Below are 24,189 nucleotides of genomic sequence, written 5' to 3' on the forward strand. Positions count from 1 at the left end.
GCAAATGGGTTCATAAAATAACATTTTAATGTGAGACAAAAATAAAACATTCTTATGATTAAGAACGTGCACATTTAAGAGCTCAAAAAAACAAAGTCCCCATTATTTGGGGACAGATAAATGATCATGTGAGACAGAATCTTAGTCCACTGTCCCTAGTAAAGAAAGGGAAAGCGGGTGGGACACCTAGTCAGTTGTTCAACTGAAATGTGTCAAGAAAACATGGTAAAAATTAAGCAAAACAACAAATAGGCAGGGGAATCCAAGCCGTTGACCTGCACGGGTAAAATTGAGCGTAGCCTATTCACTTAGAGACATGTATATACATACATTTGCCTTGTAGTATCAACCAATAGTTAATGTTATACAACTTTTATTTTTTTTACAGAAAGCTATTCATAAGTTAAAATAATTACTCAAATTAACTTGTTGGTTTTTGTCAATAAATCTTCCCTTAACATAGACATGATAAAAATTAAAAATAAACAAAGTGGGAACAGTCATGCAGTGTATCAGTCAGTAATTCCTGTGGGTGTTGTATTTTCCAAAAGGATCCAGTAGTGAGCTTTTGAGATTGTAAGGACAGAATCCAATGGATAGCCTCTTATGGCCATTAAGACAGGTGAAACGAAAGGGCTCAAGTCTAGTTCTGAGAAGAAAAGATAACCATTTCTACATGTCCTGATGTGTGCCCATAAAAAGAAAAGAGAAACTTAGTCATCATGGGAAGACTGTGGTTCTCAAAAGTTCACATGTAGATAAAGGTGCTATGATTCAAAAGTCATAGAAGAAATTAACAATACACCAATAGCTTACTGTCTTGGTTGCCCAGATATCACTCCTTTTATCAGCAAGGTAGCAGGTCGCAACAACGGGGGTTAATTGTTCCTAATCAAGCACATGCTACAATACCATACAAAATGTCAGTAAGCATAATATCAACTACAGTACATATCCCAGAAATCTTGCCGTTCAACCTACACACCCCGTCTTATTGATATTGTATTGGACACAGTCCTGGGGTGTATTCCTTAGTGGACACCGTAGCAAAAATCTTTTCTTATTGGACAAGTGCAGGTTAATCCCTTGCTATTGTAGCTGTTTGGTTCCTAGTAAATACAGCCCTGCTTATCAGTAGTACAAACCTTCTCTGGGGTTCATTTCCCCAATGCTATCCCTCATTAGCTTAGTGAGCAAACGTCGCATTAGTGCTGATGGCCACAAGGCTTTAGTAGCCATGCTTAATACAGCTGGGTTCCATAAGTATAATGGCAAACCTGACCATCTGCATATCAATTTTGATATGCAGTAGTCCTGTGTGAAATGACCTTATGCATGTTATCACAAGGCAATACATAATAAATTAATATCATTTTATTGCATGAGAATAAATAGGTTTAGCTGTCAATGTCAGTACATTAGCCGCCATATTAAGATAATGGTACGTTGTTGGAAACATAGCTATTCCTATTAGTCTGTGCACATGCGTCTGTACCAAATCCTATAGTGGGTGTAAATATGTGTAGGACTGAGTCGAATGCTGGTCACCTTAGATATCGAGATGCCCTGTGGGCTGGTTAAAAATGCAGTCTGCCATTCCTATATCCATTCCAGATAACACCAAATCCAAGATCGGAACGGAGGAGGAAATTGAGAAAAAAAACAGCAGCTAGCTCATCAAGGTTTCAGATTTCCCCAATGAAGGTTCCGGTGGTAGTTAAAAAATATTTAAAAAATTAACAAAAACAGGTATGGGGACAGAAGGAACAAGACAAAAATCCTCCTACCTCCACCACCGTCAGCATAATTATCCACCACTTTCATCCAATGAGAAACCCAATGGGTGCTGCTGTTCTTTCTGACAGCATACGCCAGGTGCTCAAGAGGAGCCGGGACAGAAACGGCAGCGAGCGAGCAAGGCAGGAGTCCTCACTGATAATAACAGTCTTTAGGTCTCAGTTCCTTGAGGTCTGGTTCCTTTGAGGCAATGACAACTTTTTGTGAGGGACTCTTGGCAATGAAGAGAATCAACCAGCAGGGTCAAAATGCTTTGCATTTCAGTGTTACTGGGAAATATACACACGCATGAACAGGGGTTGTTTGAGGGAAGATTGTGAAGCGGTGTCCGTCTGCTCTATGGCCCGGCACTGTCTGGCTAAGTGTCTCTTAAATGTTTCAGAAGCCGGGACAGGAGAGGTGGCGCGTCCTCCTCTAGGAATCCAGGGCTGTAATCCAAAGAGAGCTATGTGAGTGAAATCAACTTAAGTGTTAATTAATACGACATCAAATCTAACAGAGAAACAACAGGTTGAAATGCTAATATAATAAATGTAATATTCGGCTTGCTGCTCAAAAAAATAAATAAAGCTCCCAGTGTCGATGACCAACCGTTGGTGAATCAAGCATTTTATCGCCATCAATGGATTTAACTGGTGAGAGCTCCCGATTTTCTTTTTCTGATTAGTCACCATGTGAAATGCCCTGCCATTATAAGATTTGAGTAACCCCATTTCTCTTACCGTCTTGCGGCGAGTCTACGTTGATGTCCTCCGTTTCGTCTCTCATCTCTTCGTCCTCGTCCTCTTCTTCCGCCAACTCGTTAGCTATGAGTTGCTTGGCCATCCTGATGTTGAGGCCCTCGTTGTAATGCATCTTCCTCATCATTTGAAACTGCTTCTTTTTCGCTGAGGGGGAGATTGAGTGAGAGAGTATGAGTGAGAGAGAGAGAAAGCTAGAGAAAGAAGACAGAGGGTATGTGGTGCAGAGGGAGGCTAGGAGAGCCACAACTCAGACGTGTAAACATCATGCTTTCTCCGTGTGGAGAAAATAGAGCAATAGAGCTACATTAGGGGAGGCTCAGATGGAGCGTTCAAGAGCTAAAAGGGGGGTTTCAGTTTAAAAGAGAAGGGAGAGAGTTAACACGCTCGTCCTCCAATGGCACTTCCAAGGACGAATACCTCAAACTATTTTTATGAGGATCCTGGCTGAACAGTTCCAGTAAAAATCTAATCTACTTTCAAGGACATGGTTCAGAAATGAAAAACTGTAAATATAATAATTGCTTTCCAATTCAAGGGCATATAGCATCAAACTACTGCTACACAGAGACATTTTCAAAGCTGACTTGCAGACGCACACGGTGCTGTAAGAGGCAGGCAAGGCTTATTTTTAGTAGACAATTACTACTAGACATCAAGGTCACTGCAATCAATTCCACTGTTTGTTCCAAGCACACATTTTATCCAACTAATTTTAAAGTAAAATGATGTCTGATCAAAACTAAAGCAACACCATTCAGGTAGAATTCTAAACCAACTCCATTCTGGTGCTTACAGCATAAATAAAATAGGGGGCTGTGCATATTTACTGAGAGTTGGTCAAATGGAAAAAAGATTGGCACAAAGGGTCTGTCCTGCATGCTAGCCTGTAAGGGCACCACTATACTGGTAGATTCACACTGGAGGGAATAACTACTTCAAATTCAGGTCACTCATACTTTTGAAAATCTAAAAAAATAATCTAACATTAAATACATTTTATATTAAGTTGATGACCCATCTAACTCTAATGAATAGTATGTATGAGTGCTTTTTACCAGGTCTCATACACTATACACACAAAAGTATGTGGACACCCCTTCAATTTAGAGGATGTATCCATTTCAGCCACACTCGTTGCTGACAGGTGTATAAAATCGAGCACACAGCCATGCAATCTCCATAGCCAAAACATTGGCAGTAGAATGGTTTTACTGAAGAGTTCAGTAACTTCCAACGTGGCACTGTCATAGGATGCCACATTCCCAACAAGTCAGTTTGTCAAATTTCTGCCCTGCTAGAGCTGCCCCAGTCAACTGAAAGTGGTGTTATTGTGAAGTGGAAACGCCTTGGAGCAACAACAGCTCAGCTGCGAAGTGGTAGGCCACACAAGCTCACAAAAGGACTGCCGAGTGCTGAAGCGCATAAAAATCGTCTGTCCTTAGTTGCAACACCCACTACTGAGTTCAAAACTGCCTCTGGAAGCAACGTCAGAACTGTTCTTCAGGAGCTTCATGAAATGGGTTTCCATGGCTGAGCAGCCACACACAAACCTAAGATCACCATGCACAATGCCAAGCGTCGGCTGGAGAGGTAAAGCAGTTATGAAACACGCTTCACCATCTGGCAGTCCGATGGACGAATCTGGGTTTGGTGGATGCCAGAAGAATGCTACCTGCCCTAATGCATAGTCCCAATAATGTTTTTCAAGGTTCAGGCTAGGCCCCTTAGATCCAGTGAAGGGAAATGTTAACGCTACAGCATACAATGACATTCTAGACAATTCTGTGTTTCCAACTTCGTGGCAATAGTTTGGGGAAGGTCCTTTCCTGTTTCAGCATGACAATGCCCCCATGCACAAAGCGAGGTTAATACAAAAATGGTTTGTCGAGATCGATGTGGAAGAACTTGACTGGCCTGCACAGATCCCTGACCTCAACCCCATCGAACACCTTTGGGATGAATTGGAACAGACTGCGAGCCAGGCCTAATCGCCCAACATCAGTGCCCAACCTCACTAATGCTCGTGGCTGAATGGAAGCAAGTCCCTGCAGCAATGTTCCTACATCTAGTGGAAAGCCTTCCCAGAAGAGTGGAGGCTGTTATAGTAGCAAAGAGGGGACCAACTCCATATTAATGCCCATGATTTTGGAATGAGATGTTCGATGAGCAGTTGTCCACATACTTTTGGTAATGTAGTGTATACAAGGTTGCTATTACAGGTAGGAAAAAAGCACCATATTTGCAATGTTCTATGGTATTGAACATTCTATTAAAGTTCTATGACGTGTCTGTCTAGACACCTAGTAAAGCACTATAACCTACATGGTGATAACATCGACATCAATGTACCACACACACACACACACACACGTTTCAGTATTTTGGGAGAATTTATATTTTCGGCTCTTGCTTTTCCCTGTACTGCAGAGATAAAAATGTGGGAAAGGGCGGAGAGAGATGTGGGTCTGGAGCCAAAATGGACCAGAGTAAACTGGAACAGTCTCCGGGAGTGAGCTCCGTTTGGACCATTGGCCGTGCTCGTGGCCACTGAGCTGTGAGAATCCATTATTAGAGCACACAGGGCTTGACATGACAACACATGGAGAGGTCAGGGAAAGGTCAGGGCCAGACGCCCAATGGGAATAGAGACAAGGTAGGGATGAGAGGAGGTCGACAAAGAGGGGGAAGAGGGAGACAGCCCACCTTGATCCTCTGGGGTTAGTTCATTTTCCTCTTCTTCACTACTCTCCTCCTCTCTCATGAAGTGCGGTTCCTTTCCCTCTGCCGCTGCCAATCTGGGGGGAAGAGAGGAGATTAAGTGAACCTAGCGAAGGAGCAATAGAAAGTGAGTGATTCAGTTTACACCTCTACTGTAAACTCAACTGGTTCGAGGGTCAACAGAGGGCTCCTTAGAGCGAAATTCCATCTAGGCCTATACTCCATGTTAAAACTTCTTGGAACTATAGGGGGTGCTGTTCCGCATTAGCATATTTGTGTCTCCAAATTAAACTGCCTCGTGCTAAATTCTTGATCGTACAATATGCATATTATTGTTATTATTGGATAGAAAACACCTTCTAGTTTCTATAGAAGTTGAAATTTTGTCTCTGAGTGGTACAGAACAATTTCTACAGCACTTTTCATGACAGGGTTCAGATTTCAAATTTTTTTACCTCTGATCTGGGGTCTGTTTTTAAGGCGACAGTGAATGCTATGAAGAAACCGACACTGCCTACGTCTTCCTCTGGGTGTCTGTACGTCATCACGCTTTCAATGGAATCGATGGGATATTCTCAGCCATTATAAAAGACCAAAATGTATAGAGACCGCCCTTTCTCGTCGTGCGCCTGAAGCGTGAAGGGCATCGGACCTGCCTCGTTCCAAATCGTTTTCTAACCAGCAATATTTCTCCGGTCATGTTTTTACTCGTTTTAGGTGTTAAAAACATCATAATGTAGTTAATTTGAACCGTTTTATAGCAATTTATATCCGTTTAGTGCGATTTTGAGGAATTTATTTGTTGTGCACTCTGAAACTTTGGACACGTTTTGGGGTGTCGGTCGTTGGTGGTGGACATTTCGAAGGACAGAGGACATCTATCGACCAAAAGACGTTTATAACATAGAAAGGATACATTGCCCAAGAATCTGATGGAAGAACAGCTCAAAGTAAGCAATATTTAATATGATAAATCGTGTTTCTGTCGAAATATTTTAAACGCATATTTCGCCATTTTGTTTGGTATAGCTTCACTTGGCGAACCCTGTATTGAAAAGTAAGGATAATTTTAAAAATGTAAATCAGCGGTTGCATTAAGAACTAATTTGTCTTTCGATTCCTGTAAACCCTGTATTTTTTAGTCAAGTATATGATTAGCTATTAATTAAACCAGATCACTCTGAAAGATGGCGACCGACATTTTCAGGCTTGTTTTGCTACTATTTTCATTGTGTAACCACGGTTTTGTATGGCTAAATATGCACCTTTTCGAACAAACTGTATATGTATATTGTAAAATGATGTTACAGGAGTGTCATCGGAAGAATTCTGAGAAGGTTAGTGAAAAAATTAATATCTTTTGGCGATGTTGACTTTTATCGCTCACTTTGGCTAGAATCAATGCTGGGCTGCTATGTGCTATGTGCTACGCTAATATAACGATTTATTGTGTTTTCGCTGTAAGACACTTAGAAAATCTGAAATATTGTCTGTATTCACAGGATCTGTGTCTTTCGATTAGTGTATGCTGTGTATTTTTACGAAATGTTTGATGATTAGTAGTTAGGTAAACACGTTGCTCATTGTAATTATTCTAGTCCATTTGTGACGGTGGGTGCAATTGTAACCTATGCCATCTACCTGAAATATGCACTTTTTTCTAACAAAACCTATCCCATACCATAAATATGTTATCAGACTGTCATCTGATGAGTTTTTTTCTTGGTTAGGGGCTATAAATATCTTAGTTTAGCCGAATTGGTGATAGCTACTGGTGTTGGTGGACAAATAAAAGATGGTGGATTATGCTAATGTGTTTTTAGCTAATAGATTTACATCTTTACATATTTTGTCTTCCCTGTAAAACATTTTAAAAATCTGAAATGGTGGCTTTATTCACAAGATCTGTATCTTTCATCTGGTGTCTTGGACTTGTGATTTAATGATATTTAGATGCTACTATCTACTTGTGAAGCTATGCTAGCTATGCTAATCAGTGTGTGGGGGGGTGGGGGGGATCCCGGATCCGGGTTAGGTACTCTGTAGAGGTTAACAGCGGGACATCAAATGCCCTTGACCTCAAATAGTTAAAATCCAGATAATATACAAAGAGTACATTCTGTTATACCGTATATCCAAGCCATAAACCATAGTGAGAGTCCCCACCTTCAGTCTCATAAGGCCCAGATCACTGCATTACTACCCTCCTCCTATAGCAGGGGTGGGAAACATAGGCATTCAATCTGACCCGGGGGAGGTTTGAGTAAAAAACTAGATAGAAATTATGTAGAAATTATAATGGACCTATAAGTTTAAAAAATAACTGCCCTTTCACTGGTGGGCAAATTGCTTTTGACAAACAAATTGTCCAGAAAATCTCTCGGCCCTCCGCTGAATTTTGAAATTCTGATGTGGCCCTCGATAGGGGTCATAACCTTCCAAACCTTTGAGGAACAATATCCTCCTCTCTGCCAGACCTATCCAGTCAGCGATGTTGACTTACTTCGAGGCCAGGTCGTCCACGTTGGGCACGTTGCCCTCTGAGTCGCTGTGCGCCCCTTCGTCCTCCACCATCCTGAGGAAGCGGGAGAGAGAAAAAGAGAACGAGTCAGGTAAAGTGAGAGGGGGAGGGAGAGAAGGACAGAACAGTGTCACAGGGGTGACCTTCTACGCAGCGGCCTTGGCAGATGGCAGGGGGGGGGGCTCATAACCCAGACAGGGCTAGGGGGGCCCTATGAAATCCAGATTTTTTTCTTCTCCAAATTCCGTTTTTCTGAATTCTGTGTTTTACGATTTACACTCATTTTATCATCAGAAAGAGTGTCTAATAATGTGAATTAATAAAAAGTCAACAATTTAATAAGATATAACAGTACATTTGTAATGATGCAACACGACATTGCACTATTTTTTTTATCAAGGCAAGTGCTTCAGTACAGAGTTCTACTAAGGGTTTCATTATAAATGAAAAAAAGTAATGCAAGAATCTAGGCAACAATGCAGCAACATTCTCCTCTGTTTCCAGCTGGCTGAGGATGTTTATGACTGCATGGGATGATGACTTTTCTGCCAACAAAAACTCTGTACAGATGAACATGCTCTGCATGGTACTTCACTGCCTCAAACCAGCTATTCCATCTGGGGCTCAGAGCTTCAGGAGGAGCCTTGGCCTGCACAAACTCCTTCATAATGAGTAAGCTCACCCATCTTCTCTTTCTGGCAGGCTTCTTGAAGAAGACAGATCTCATCCATGTCACAAGTGATGCAACTTCAGAGAAGTATTTGTAGTGCTGCCAGGTCTCACCCACCAGATTAATGACATGGCAGAGACAGGTTACATGGACACTGTTGAGCATCACTCCTTTCAGAACCTCCTTGTATGCCTTCAGGTAGTAGGAGGCATTATCTGTGACCACTGCCCGGGCATCATTCAGGTTCAGATTGTTGCTGTGGAGGGAGGCTAGTATAGCTGGGAAAACATTGAGTAGTTGCATCTGTCCATGAAAATGACAGAAAGTACTGGTTTTGAACACCTGCAATGAAAGATAAGAAAAGCTTGAATTATGTTTTAACCTAAAATAATATTGTGACAAAATAAGTGTTATTTAAATTTCACGTGTAAACACAATATGAATACAGCGATAGTTAGCTAGATGGAGAGGCAGACAGCTGCTGACATTATGCATCCTATATTTCACCACGATAGCTCGTCGTTTGGAATATCACAATTTGCATGAGTACAATTCACATTGCAGAATGTAAATGTAGGCTATTGCAACGGTATATTAATAGGCTGTTAAGTTAACTCACCAATGACGATGTTTAGAACGCTGCAATCCCTTGCATCTTGTCAACAACCACCGCAAACTTCTTCCCACGGATCTTCTGTAGAACGGCAGTCATATGTTGGTCGAACACCGAGGCTGCTCTCATTTTCGGGCAACGGTCCTCCCTGTTCGCAATGCTTCACTAGAAGCGGCCGTAGCTTTCTTAGCTTTTCTAAGGGGATGTCAGACTCGGCGCACACAGCCACAAAGTCCTGAATAAATTCTCGTCTTGAATCTGCTGATGCGCTTGCACTAGTAATGGTCGTTTGAAGAGGCATGCTCTGGCTAACACGGTGCTTTTCCTTGTTCTTCACATGGGCTTTAGACTAAGTGGTCATAACACGTATTTTTACAGGTCCAATCAATAGTATGTTGACAGAATTTGCAAAACAGCTTATCGCCTGACTCATAATAGTCCTTTGGGTATCGCTCTGCTCTGAATTTAGGGGTTAGGGTCAAATTGTTTTGTTTTTTTGAGGACTTGGCCCTCTCAGACAGCGTCTTCGACATGTTTCTCAAAGCGACAGCCAAGTTGTGAGGTGACGTATGGGTCCCACGCACGACCGACCCCCTCTCAAAATACCCCAATCGAAAACTTAATTAATTCTCTAGGCCTACTTATCTGTAATTTTACAATTATGAAATCATAGGGCCTCCCGGGTGGCGCAGTGGTCTAGGGCACTGCATCGCAGTGCTAACTGCGCCACCAGAGTCTCTGGGTTCGCGCCCAGGCTCTGTCGCAGCCGGCCGCGACCGGGAGGTCCGTGGGGCGACGCACAATTGGCATAGCGTCGTCCGGGTTAGGGAGGGTTTGGCCGGTAGGGATATCCTTGTCTCATCGCGCTCCAGCGACTCCTGTGGCGGGCCGGGCGCAGTGCGCGCCAACCAAGGGGGCCAGGTACACGGTGTTTCCTCCGACACATTGGTGCGGCTGGCTTCCGGGTTGGAGGCGCGCTGTGTTAAGAAGCAGTACGGCTGGTTGGGTTGTGCTTCGGAGGACGCATGGCTTTCGACCTTCGTCTCTCCCGAGCCCGTACGGGAGTTGTAGCGATGAGACAAGGTAGTAATTACTAGCGATTGGATACCATGAAAATTGGGGAGAAAATGGGATAAAATTAAAATTAAAAAAATTAAAAAATGAAATCATTTAGGTTCCTACAATAATTACGACTACTTTTGGTTATTTAAAATATATATATATATATATATATATATATATATATATATATATATATATATATATATATATATATATATATATATATATATATATATATATATATATATATATATATATATATATATATATATATATATTTCAGACAAATGGAAAATTCTGCAATATTCCACGTTTTACAGTTGTTTTCATTTTAATTACCAAATTCCGGAAATCATAGAGCCCTACAGTGCAGAAACTCATCCACACACTGAACCTGCACTGCAAGACTGCTTCATAGGAACTGAGGTCTCTAAACTAAGGTGAACATATTATGTACAAAAATGATCAATCCAGAGTCATCTCTTTTCAACCTCACACTAGTCATGTTCACACGGCACTTAGCCCGGGGTTAAAACGCCCAGTGCAGTCAAAAACGTGATTTTCCTGTACTTTATATACATTTCCACACTATGCGGTTGGAATAATACTGTGCAATTGTGAAAATTATGATAATGCCCTTTTAGTGGAAAAGTGGTTTGAAAAGACAGCCTGACAATTAAGTCCGTTTTGGTAGGATGGCACCTGGTGACATAAGACCAGTAAGAAAGAGTTCCAAACCTCCAACCAACAGATCGTTTTCACAGTTTTCCCCTCCCAGCAAAATTCTTGCTTGAGAAATTGCTCTTTGCTAAGAACCCATTTTTGTTTCTTTTTGACCATTTCAACTGAAAACAATCGCAGTAAGGTACTTAATTGTTACCCAGATATTGAGATAAAAATGGCTGCATTGGTCATTTAAACTCTCTAAATGGTTAAATTAGTGAAAAATAGATGCCATTGTGGCAATAATTTGTGAGTTCTATCATCCTAAACTGACGTTGAATTATTTTGACATATTAAAATTATTTTATATTGTGCCAATTTCCCTAATGTGGACAGTTGGGCCAGTCACCGAAAGGTCGCAGGTTTGAATACCCGAACAGACAAGGTGAAAACTTGTCCATGTGCCCCTTGAACAAAGCACTTGACCCTAATGTGCTCAAGAGGTGCCGTACTACTATGGCTGACCCTGTAAAACAACACATTTCACTGCACCTATCTGGTGTGTAACAATTAAAAACAATTTGTTATTAGATTACACAAGCTCACATTTTCACCACATAGTGGTTTTACACATTTTTTTTACCTCAGATTGGTGATGTGAATATAAGTCAGCCTGTAACACTGCCCCTCACACCATGCCCAAACCAGACGCACCTCGTGCGCGAGCATTGCAAAATAAATGTACACATACATGTTATTCAATCATTGCGCCAACGGGTGTCTGCGTTGCCAGGCGCTAAAATAGAAGTTGATTCTATTTGTGACGCAGAACAGGCTGCAAGTCCTGCCTCTCCCATCTCCTCATTGGCTTTTAGAAGCATATAGCCACGTGCCATCTTCTCATTGGTTTTTGGGAACATATACCCACGTGGGTGATTGAAAGATGAACCGATAACTTTCGGTTATGGTAATGCACCTTATTATGAAAGTTAGTTGCCAAATCGCCATATAAAGTCCAAAGAAGAAAAAGAAGCATGAAAGGAGGAGAGATGACTAGAAACAATTCGGTTGACCAATTTGTGTGTGGATTAATTGTCGGAGTAGAGGACCTTGTGCATTTCAGGTAAAATATTAACTCAATGTTTATATCCCAGGACAAATTAGCTAACAACTGCAAGCTAGCTAGCTAAATTGCAATAAATGTTTAATGTTTTAGAACTGTCCCCAAATGAATGTAATTGGTTCAGAGTTTGTTTTGATATGTCAATCTGCATGTCGTGATTGCGTTTGGTGTGGGGGGACAAAATTAATTTGTGCGCGTCCGGTTTGGGCATGGTGTCAGTGTCATTCAAACATACTTTTTGTTTTGTTTTGACCTTGTTTTTTTACTTTTATCTTTGATTGTCATTCTACCCCCCCAGTAACTCCACTCCCACATTCCAACCCTCAGCTTCCCTCAGCCCATCCCACCTTTCTACGCACCATACACCTTTAAATTATGTTGTGATGTTTAACATACAATTTGAATCTAATCCACAGATTGCGAGTTGAAGATAAATACTTTTACTAAGAGTATTAGTAACTGACTGACCAGGTCTCTCCAGATCTCCCAACAATACTATTTCTATGGTCAATTTTAGATCAATGTTATGCATTTTCAACCATTCCAGAACCTGAGACCAGAAACAGGCTACCTGAGGGCAATACCAAAACAAATGGTCTATTGATTCTGTATCCTCACAACAGAGCTGTGATGATTGTATGCCTGCAGAGCTGCGATGACTGTATGGCCCAAATATTCAACATTTATGCAACAATTTTAGCTGAAAAGCACATCCATAATATTTGTTGTAATATTTATTCTCTTTTCAGGGGGATGAAATTGAAATTGTAGCCAGCTCCGCAATGCTTGTTTGAAAAAGAGATACACTTTGAAAAATTCTTAATTTTCAATTAATCTGCACAAAAAGGCCATTTTGAAACAATGGATGAGCTTTTCTTAGTAATCTACTTAAGAACCATTTAGGGTTCAAGTAAAACGTGTCTAAGTGAAGTATTTAGAGACATTTAGTGCTTTTATATTTAATAATCTCAACCCACCCAGTTCATATTCATTATATAGATAGGCACACTTTATCATGTCTGGTTTAGTATCCCAGATAAAGCTAAATATTTTTTGCTCATATGATTTGAAAAACGAATCATCAGGAATAGGCAGCGCCATAAGTGAGTGAGTAAACTGAGATTTGACTAAGTAGTTAATCAGGTAATTTTTTTCCATAAATAGACAGGCAAACATGGACACATTTGTTTTTAAGCCTTGGCTTTCTAATCTTCTAATGTTGTTATTTGACCTGATTTTAATAGCTAGCATTGATGGCCATTACAAATACATATGGTGACAGCGGACACCCTTGTTTAACTCCTTATGACAATTCAAAACTCTGAGAAGTAGCCTCTATTTACTATTTTACACCTGGGGTTGCTATATTACTTTTACCCATTTTATAAGAGACTCACCAAAATTGAAAAAATAATCCAGGCATTTATAAATAAAATTCAGTCTTACTTTATCAAAGACCTTTTTTTAAATCCGCTATAAATACCAGGCCTGGCTTTTTAGATGTTTCATGTTGTTCTATATTATCTCCAATGTATCGTCCATGTAAAATAACTTGTGATCAGGATGAACAATAACTGGTAAAACCTTTTTAATTCTGAGTGCTATGCAGTTAGCTTGTATTTTTCGCTAGCCAATACTCCCGTTCGGTATTCAAAAGCATGTTGTGTCTTAACCGATGGTGGGCACAACACTAAAACCTCAGATGCTGTAAAATAGGGTCTAAGCTACAACATATGAGAATCTGAAAAAAAATCTACGTAAATTGACATTTTTATAAAGGTTATAAATCCTCTTAAGGATCAGACCCTCTTTTTCAATTTCCGCCTAAAATGACCCAAATCTAACTGCCTGTAGCAAGGATATGCATATTCTTCATACCATTTGAAAGGAAACACTGAAGTTTGTTGAAATGTGAAATTAATGTAGGAGAATATAACACATTAGATCTGGTAAAAGTAATATAAGTAATATAAACAAACACGCATTTTACATTTTTTGTTCCATTATCTTTGAAATGCAAGAGAAAGGCCACACATTGAGACAGGTGTAATTTAGATGTTGCCCACAAGATGGGAGCAGTGTGTGCAAAGTTTCAGACTGATCGATCCAGTGAAGAACAACATCAGTACACAACATTTTGTATAAAGTCTGCCAGGAGTTTGCCGAATTGGTCCATTTCTACATTTTCAAACACATAACTATAGAGAACATACAAACATGCTATGGTAATCAAAAATGTGAGTTTTAACACTCCCAGGAATGTCATACATGATGGATCATTAGCTTCTCTACAGAAAAGACACTAACCTTCACACATCTAAATGGCTGGGCGGGGGTGGAGCCAGAGACAGCAGCAACCCAGTTCCTACATTTGAATATAAAAGTGTATTTTTTTTCAAACAAACTACACATTTTATCTCTGGGACCCTCAGATGACAAATCAGAGCAAGATTACTGAATGTAAGTGCATTATTTACCTTCAGAGGTGAATGTATCAAACCAGTTGCCATAAGTGTTTTGTTGTTGTGCACTATCCTCAAACAATAGCATAGTCTTTTTGTTGTTGTAATAGCTACTCTAAATTGGACACTGCAGTTAGATTAACAATAATTTAAGCTTTCTGCCCACATAAGACATGTCTCTGTCCCGGGAATTGGCTGTTTACAATGTCATTCTATTCACATTATCGCAATTTGAGCAACAGCTGTCCCGGTTTAGGGACACCGAGCCGTAGAGGTAAAAAAAAATGTCAATTTGTTTTATTAGAAAACTATTTTTCAACTGTTTATCTTTTCCAGTGATGAAGACAAATATTTCTCATGGTATGGTGGTGTATGCAAAACAGGTGAACACCTTTATCTCGTGAATGGTTTTGGCATTCAGGTCCAAAAAGTAAACTTGAGTACTTCTACAATGGGCAAATATTTATGGAAGGTTTCGTTAAAATCAAAACGGGTACTGTCAAAAAGTGATTGAATTCAAATGGATTTACCCTCTAACATGAATCCAAAACACTTTTCGGCACAGTTCTATCTTTTCCCAATACTGGGAAGCAATTTTTGCCGTCTCTGGGTAACTATATCCTTACCTGTTCATGAGAATGAATGGAGCAACTCACCTGTTGTAGGGTGTGCTAGGCTCATCGATCTTCATCATCCCGTAGTCCTTGTCTGCCGGGTGGTACGTTGCCAGTATGTTCATCTCGTCCCATTTCTGTGACTTCTTCCTGAAAGAATGGGACCAGAGAGGAGAGCTCAGGGTGGAATTTAAAACCAACCAAAGATATTACCCTAGAGACCTGTCACATTTAATATAGGACTCCACTGTGCCCCAGTTCTCACTCCTGTTGTGTATTTTGGAAACAAACAACGTGGCAATTAAATAAAAAGGGTCTTATTCTCTGCAATTCAATTAGTAATTGTTCGGAAAATTACGGTGGCCTGAGGGTGACTGAATAAGTGGGAGTGTGGAGGAAGTGCTTTTCCTTCAGGTGCGAATGAGGTCAGGAGACTAGTCTATTCTAACACAGCTCAAGGTACATTTTGGGGGAAAGGACAAGTAGAAGTTGTGGCCCTAGGAGAAGGTAGAAGTTGGCACTAAACGAACATACAGGGTCAGACATTTAATTCCCTTAATGGTTAAGGTTAGGACTAAGCATCTAAGGGTAGTGTAGTCTGACCCTAGATCTGTGGTTAAAGGTAACTTCTTCCTCGAGTGTGCACCTAGCAGTCCTGCTAAGGAATGTACTTTCCAAGGTACAAATTGTAGGCTCTCTGTGCTTCTGGTTGGAGTCCTCTTTACCATCACAGTCTGGACTTGGAGACTGTGCCAAATACAGCCGTTAAACTGTCTCTGCTGGCGCTCCCCTCTCCTGTCATAAAGGAGCCTCGTGGGCGTGTTTATGGAGGGAGAGGCCTTCCATCATGAGAGAGAAGGGCAGGTGGGAGAGGGCAATAGATCTACTACCTGCTGCAGTAATCCTGTAGAGCCTCTCCTAGCTGCTAACTTACACAGACACCTCTCCCGCACATGCGCACACAGGTTCTCAATAAGTCAGGCGCACAGCAGACAGTTTGACTGTGTCGATGGCACTGGGCTAAATCAAATCGGGGACATGCCCTGTCCTGCTGTGTCTCAGACGAACATGGCAAATCATTGGATATGGCACATATGCGTACTGCTCAGTTAGGCTTGCTGAGGTACAGTAGCCTGACTCTAAAAGGGGATACCTAGTCAGTTGTACAACAACGCATTCAACTGAAATGTGTCTTCCGCACTTAACCCAACACCTCTGAATCAGAAAGGTGCGTGGGCCTGCCATAATCAACATCCATGTCTTCGGCGCCCGGGGAACAGTGGGTTAACTGCCTTGCTCAGGGGCAGAGCGACAGATTTTTACCTTGTCAGGTCGGTGATTCGATCGAGCAACCTTTCGGTTACTAGTCCAACGCGCTAACCACTAGGCTAAGCAATGTTTCATAATATGTAGGCCTATATCCCATGGGATGCATGACAGGAAAAACATACTTTTTCACTACACAATAGATTGTCAGTGACTTATCAGATCTATATCTGGGCGATTCCAGCAGTATGGGTGTTACATTTGCACACAAAATCACAACTTTGACATACAAAATAGAAACAAAACTTTTGATGTGTATTGTACCCCTTGGGGTGAGTGTATACCCCAAAAAGGGGACTTCTACATATGGGCATGTTGGAAAAATAAAGCATAAATGGACAGATGTTATGGATGTTTCATGACATGGGCAAGCTTTTTGGGGTAAATTGAACATGTGACTAGTTTCAGGAAAATAGGCATATGTCGTGCGTCATTGCTTCACAGGAGCACCATTTGAACGTAAACTTTTTTTTTTTTTATCTAAATGCATTTTTGGGCAGAAATGCCTTCTGGAAAATGTAAACATGTGCCTTAATAACAAACTTGTATGCCATCTGTAAATATGAATAAAATTGTTAAATTACGAGCCTAGTTGGGTTAGCCACAGAAAAAGTCAGGAACCTTCAAGCTAACCATGATTGGCTAAGATAATGAGTGGGCTGGATATGCCGAGAGATGAGTTCGGATTGGTCTGCCATGTAGCACACGTCAGTCTATAATAGGAGCTGGTCAGTATGTGTAGGTAATCCTTTCTAATACTGCTTTTTTGAAAGATATCACGTAGTAGAACTGCATAAGTGTTGCTCTCCACTTTCTGGAGGACCGAGTTTTGAAATCGGTGGAATTAGAGTCTGATAATTCTGCCGTTTGATTGCAAATATGCATAGTCAAAAAGAGAAGCATCCATCCATGTAAAACAGGTAAGGGAGTCTAGTTAGCAAAAGTTTCAGATATTACATGTTTCTAAATGTCAGAAAGTCATTCTCATTTCAAGTTAAAGTGTACTGTTACCTAGCTAACGTTAGCTGGCTGACTAGCTAACGTTAGGTGTATGATCTGTGTAGTAATATTATTCGTATCTCAGCGCTATTTGCATTGCTAGTTATAGCCTAATATTAGCTAGCTAACATTGAACCTAGTTGGTTAGCTACCTGCAGATTCATGCAAGGTATTAACATTATGAGTTGTGATTATGGTTCATTGTTTTGCTAGCTAGCTACATATCTAAACAAAAATCTCCACTATGCAGGTATCTATTTCAATAGACATAGCTGGTAAATTCGCTCCGGCTAGCTACTCCGATTTCAGAGCCCTCTCGTCTGAGTGTGCCAGAGCGCAGAATAACTAACGAATTTACAAACGCTCAACACCCGTTGAATATGGCCAGTGTCAGTAAACGTTGCCCCCAAAAAAAAGGGTCATTAAAAATTGTTGCCAGCAGCACAGTTACAGTCACCAACACCCTGGATAACATAAAAACAGCCTAACCAGCTCTGCCAGGGCGAGTAAAATGGTCAGCGTGAGCTGTTCTCTCATGTGTCTGGAAGTAGCGATCAACCCTAAGTTTCAGCCACGGCATCCAGTGTGCACTTCGAGAGCGAAACGCTCTGAATTTACGAACAGACAATCTGACAACGCTCTGATTTTACAAACGCCCAGAGCACACTCTGGCACTCCAGATTAAAAATGTTCGAACACAACCGTAGTATAAACCAGCCTTTAGTCTTGGAATCTTTGGTTGTTTAGTACATAGCCTCACATGTAAATCCTTAAAGAGATGGGTGGGGCTAAAGCTTATGAGGGTGTGAACGATGGGTACCAAAACATTCAAGGGCCATTTTCTCAAACGTGAGGATACAAGTCTATCAACTGTCAAAGCAGAATTACTTTCCCCATTGTTCCTCAACTGTAGTGTATGATATACAATTTACTAGCTCTGAGTCTACTTTTATCCAATGTAAAAAACACAATTTCAAATTTTTCTACATAAGACCGAATCGAGCCGGTCGGTCCCATATTGGTAAAAGTCTGAGTTGAAGTCTTAGATCAAAACATGGATAGCCATTTCGGAGGAAAGGCTTGGCTGAACACAAAATTATCATTTTGAAGAGATTGTCATTTCTATTATTACTTTAGCAATCAAAAACAACCGTTATTGATCTTCCACCCTCTGTTAAGGATGTTACAGTCTGAAATAGATATTCAAATGTAAAAAAAAGTCTTAAATTAAATATCTAGGATTAAAAAACATGAGCTGGCGCACACCCAGAAAAATTTGTTCATGTGGAGGTGCTGACTAATGGCGAATAAACTTTTAAAATGAAGTCGCACACTCTATGTATAAACTCCCAGCAATTTAATGGGTATTTACCAACGTTTCGGCATCACTGTGCCTTCCTCAGGGTAATGTCAAGAATACTTGAACCAGGTTATGTAGACAAACAGTGCAATTAGTGCAACCAATGACAATAGTGAGGGGTGTGTCATAATGACCTACCACCGCTCAGTCAGACTGCTCTATCAAATATCACCTCGTTTAGTCATTGTCAATTTAGCACAAGGTTCATTAGGCTGTAACAATAAAATAAAAAAACAGCATTCAGCATGAATTTGCGCAGTGTGACCTGATAACTATTATGAACATTGTGCCGAAACAGATTGAGAACCCAAATATGTAACTGATTCTAGTGGGGGGATAACACATTGAAAAATAATTTTGGTTGGTTATAGAGCGGGTCAGATTTAGACTGTCATCTTGTCTTCAGGAGACTATTTTAAATCTTGTCTTTCACAATAGCTGATAGGCCTAGTCATTAGAACAACTCCCATCTCCTACAATGGGCAAAAAATAATTTGACTAATGCATCTTACCTCAAATATCCTGTTATGTCATTTTAGTATTGTGCACAAGCTGCTACGCATAAATGCCTTGTCTATGTAGAGTAAGATGTTAGCCACGTTTTGCAAATCAGCCTCAACCACCTTTAGATTGATATTCATTAGATATTTCTTGAATGTGGGGTAATTTGCCACATTAACATATTCAAAGCACCAGTAGTTGAGAAAAACAGATCAGGGGTTGGCGGACAAACCTCTTGAAGGACCGCCTCTAAGCAGAATTTTCTACAGTTCTATTTTATAGGGATAGTTCACCCAAATGAACTACATATTTACATGTTGGTTTCTTATGAACAAGGAGTGACTGTAAGTCATCCTATGGTTAGCCACTGCCACCAACCATTAATATTAACATATTCTAACCAACATTTTTTTTTTTATTCAATGTCCCCCATATAGCATACTCTAAATGTCATGCCCAAATAGTAACCGCAAACCAAGTCGTCGAGTTGAGTGTGTATAGACGGGTTGGTTGTTTAATTAACAACAAAACCAACCCATGCACAACTATGGGGCAAAACAGACACAGATTGTTGACATGTAAACTATATTTCATCTCCAGTGTTTATTGGGGAAAAAATACATTTGCACAATGAGCACTTGTCTCAAATACATAGTTAGTTAGTTAGAGATATAAAAATCAGTAACAAGATAAAACTAGCTGAGCCAAACCACCTACGATTCCCCACATGGCAGCTTCTTGTCATTGTTGCTAGCTATCTGGCCATCAAGAATCACAACACATGGGCTTCTGCCCCATTGAAGCGTGCGCATAGTTTGTGACATTGTCAGCTAACCCATCTATTCAACTTTAAAAGAATCCTGAATACAGCTGACCGGTGACTAAAAAAATATAGAATATTCCACCCTGGACATAAGCCATGTGAAAATGTAGAATTTCAGGAAATTAGATTTAAAAACAGTTTAACCGGGCGCTCTAGAAAGAGCTCTTGCAGCAGCCCATTCATTCGATTCCCCTATTCTAAATATGGAAGTTGTTTTTTTGCTGGTAAAAATGGCTGTGCCAACTGCCAGTCAACCAGCCCATTCACAAACCTTTAACAAGTTGCCTGATGACACACCCACATTTACACTTGTTTACAGGTCAGAAGCCGGATAAGATTTTAGATACTTTAGCATTTCTCAGCTGATAAGCAGACATTGTGATTGTTGCTAACTATCTAACGTCTTGGGCAAAATAACTAGTAAATTGGTTAGCAAATATTAACTGGCACGGTAACGTTGGCAAACTAACGTTAACAGCCATAGAAAGAACGAGATGAGGACATCAGAAAAGCAAGCATGACAACTTACTGGCCAACTAGCTAATCATGTGCAACCCCTGGAACATTGCTGACGACGGTAACAAGTCCATAACGTTTTTAGTCAGGGCAGCACCCAAGCCTAACAAACTGGAATAGCTCACTTAGCTAGCCATAGATACCTAGCCTGACTGTCCGTGTCAAGACTCTAAGCTAGCTAACTGACTATCTACTCACTGTGGGTCATCCTCCAGAAGTCCAAGTGCCGCTTGTTCTGGAGTCTCTACTGGTACTTCTTCGGCCGGGCCCACCTTGATGCCTGTCCCGTTGTTCTTGTTCTTCAGAATACCTTTTATCGGCCGGGAAGCTGCCATTCCACATGCGCTAGGTCACTGGCGTGGTTGTCAATGTTCAAAACTAGCTGCTACGCGCTGCACCTCTATTTAGTAAACGTTGCGTTTATGATTCAAAAAGCAGAACCAGATCAAGCTGCTTGTGCCTGCACTTCAAACTCCTGGTTGCCTTGTAAACACACGCGATAGCTGAAACTATTGAAACTACTGGCATGTCCAAGACACCGCCTGTGCGCTTTTTTGTCTGTGTGTGGCGACTGGCGGTAAAAAGCATCTGTCGCCGAAACTTCTTATTTTGTAATCATCGCGAGAATATAGGCAAATACACTATAGTATCAAAGTTCATTGATATTCTGACAAGATACATGTCTCGACTCCGCCATAACAATGGGAGTCGTTGTCCACAAAGCGGCACAGCGGGCTATCTAGCTCCCGCCTATCCTTTCTTTGGATTGGTCATCTCATTATTGTAACATATTTTTGAATATTTGATTAGGGTTGTTGACGTCAACTTCCTCACCTCCTATGTCATGAATAGACAACTCCGATATAAAGTGTTTTTTTCTCAAAATTATCGGGATGTCATGTGCCCTAGCTAGTTACCCATAGCTGGCTAGCTACGTTTTATAGGCTCCTCACTAAGAGACTAAGACAATTTGCAAATGCTAAAATCAATGTCTCTCTCTCTCTATATATATATATATATATATATATATATATATATATATATATATATTTAGCAAGTTTTAGCAAGTAAGTTTCATTATTTTTTCTGACATGCCGAAAACACTTTGCAGCCATCAGAGTTTGACATGTGACTACAGTTTGCATTGACACTTTGCAGCCATCAGAGTTTGACATGTGACTACAGTTTGCATTGATTGTGGGTCATATCAACCCCGCAAATGACCATAGTAGTTCACTCGCCCTCTCAAGCTAAATCAAGGGTCGAGGGGGCAATGTTTGTGATTTGGACCACCCCTTAAGATGGCAATCAAACTGCATCCGGTTTCGGAATCCCCGAGGGAAAGTGGCTAGCACAAGGGCTGAGGGGGTACAAATAACCTGTTTGGACTGCAGTCCTTTTTTCTGCCTTCCTCTCTCTTCCTCTCTGGCAGTATGAAGATAGGTAGAAACTGTGGGCTTGTTTGAGTGGTAAGGCTGAAAGTCGAGGAGTAAAGTCGGGGAGGTCCATCTACTAGGCTACAGCCGAAAGACGGACACAGGTGATTTTTTTAAACAGCAAGGCACAGTGCAACATGTTAGTGTTGCCATTGTTTATAAACGTTTTTCTTTGTAATGTCGAAATAAACATGTCTCCAACCCCCATATCACACACTCACAAACTGTAGATATGTGTGTACATTACTATCAATTTGGGAGAGAAAGACTCAAATTTCACATTAATTTGTACATAATACATATCCACTGTATACATCTGAATCGTGGCAAAGTTGCTTCTCGTTTCAGTCACATCTTTGGCCCCGTTCTTGTGGATCAAACAAAAACACCCGAATGATTGGTTGACGAATAGTGCCTCCCACAATGCAGGTGATGGCTGCAAGTGGCAGCTGGTGAGGAGCAACTGCAGAAACTGGCAGCATTCCAAACACTTTAAAGACAGCCTATCCCCTCAGCCCTCAAATTAAGTGGACATTTATGATGACGTATCATGACGTCTGACGAGTATACACTTGCAGGGCAAGAGGTGAGGGAGGAAGGAAAGATTTTTAAACAGACCACTCTTGCCCGGAAATTCGTCACTTGTTCATCCCACCATCGGTAGCTTGTGGGTGCTTTATATGTGCTACAGTCAATTATGATTGCATGTCTAGTTATATTAACTATATACTTATTAATATACACCTACTGTATGATAGCTAGCAAATTAATCAGCTAACTAACATTAGCCTGCCAAGCTACTTCTGAAGAAGGATTTTTTATTCTTCTACAATTTCCAAAAGCTAATCAAACAAAAACATAACTTTTACGAGATATGTTTGTGCATTAGTAGCACAATTATGAAATTATTTACATTCGTTTTTACTTACACTTGTATGTTGACTCCATATTGACGTTGAGGTTTTAAGTTTTGGCTGACTTTTCTTAGCGGATGTACAATCATCACAAATTGAATTATGGGGAGTTTCAGAGTTTCGCAAACTTCCCTTGCTTGGCTAATCATTTGGACCACCCTCCAAGATGGTGAAGGGGATTTCCCCAAGGGCATAAGACAATGGTGTGTCTTTTATGAGTTTGAACCACAGCCAATGTAAGTTGACTGCAGTCTAAACTTCATGACCTTTGATCACATGGTTGTTGTAAAGTTCATGCAGTTGGACAATATTTATCCAGTGGTATAAAGTACTTAAGTAAAAATACTTTAGCTAATTCTTCTCACCTGTGAACACACACACAAGAACCCACATCAAACCACACACTTAATGAACCACATCTAAAACGAGGACAAATCAGAAAGCGCAGTCACCCTTTAAAATTACATGTTGCACCTCTACCTTGCTACCTTTCAGATGAGCAAAGGAGGACAAATGAGAACAGCAGGCCACTGGAGCACTTAGAACAGGAGCAGCCAGAGGTAGGGAAGAGGATGATTTTGGTGACCAAAACACAGGCCCGAAACAAGTTAAGCTATCCCAGTATCTCCTTGACCGTTTTGGATTGCAAAGCTAAAGAGACACGTGAGACAAGACACAGAGACAGCAACAGAAAAATAGATGATGGAGAGAGACACCAGATGAGACACAGAGGCAGCAACAGAAGAGAAGGATAGAGACACACCAGACAAGACACAGAGACAGCAACTGAAGAATAGGTGATGGAGAGAGAAACCAGAAAAGACAGAGACAGCAACAGAAGAATATGATATGATGGAGAGAGACGCCAGAAGAACAGAACAGGCCATAACAGAAGAGGCTAGACAAAGGAGACAGTAACAAACAAGACACTGAGACCGCAACAGGCAAAACACATAGAAAGTGAGAGAAGAAGGCAGATGGAGAGAGAACAGAGGTGGGTTAAGCACACAGTAGGCTGTATAGCTTCAAGCTGCTCTATAGATTCTAATTAGTTGTATTTATTTGCACAAATTATAAGAGGTGAAATACAGACAGTGAAAAAGTAAAACATGGTTTACAAAGAATTTGCTGGTGAGGTGAAAAAGCCTGTGAAATTACTATTAAAACAATTGTTTACTTTTACACATTTTACAACCAGGAGGGGACGAGAGAGGAGGGTAAACAAGAGACAGCAACATAGAATACTAAGAGACAGCAACAGATCAGGGCAGACGAGAGACAGCAACAGACGACCCAGAGAAAGCGATAGAAAGAGACAGAGGAAGGGT

General features: G+C 40.8%; 1 protein-coding gene across 1 annotated transcript; it reads right to left on the reverse strand.

The window, feature by feature from the left end:
* Positions 1–9: 9 nt before the first annotated feature.
* On the reverse strand, positions 10–21,259 carry LOC129811085 (protein phosphatase inhibitor 2-like). The gene is made up of 6 exons (XM_055862240.1): positions 20,710–21,259; positions 15,029–15,136; positions 7,762–7,833; positions 5,244–5,335; positions 2,520–2,684; positions 10–2,225 (listed from the first exon to the last, which is right to left on the reverse strand). Exons 1-6 carry the CDS (start codon positions 20,844–20,846, stop codon positions 2,212–2,214), a joined length of 588 nt encoding a protein of 195 aa, XP_055718215.1. The 5' UTR covers positions 20,847–21,259; the 3' UTR covers positions 10–2,211.
* Between the last annotated feature and the right edge of the window lie 2,930 nt (positions 21,260–24,189).

Source organism: Salvelinus fontinalis, chromosome 14, assembly GCF_029448725.1.
Source record: "Salvelinus fontinalis isolate EN_2023a chromosome 14, ASM2944872v1, whole genome shotgun sequence".
NCBI classification, from domain to species: Eukaryota; Metazoa; Chordata; class Actinopteri; order Salmoniformes; family Salmonidae; genus Salvelinus; species Salvelinus fontinalis.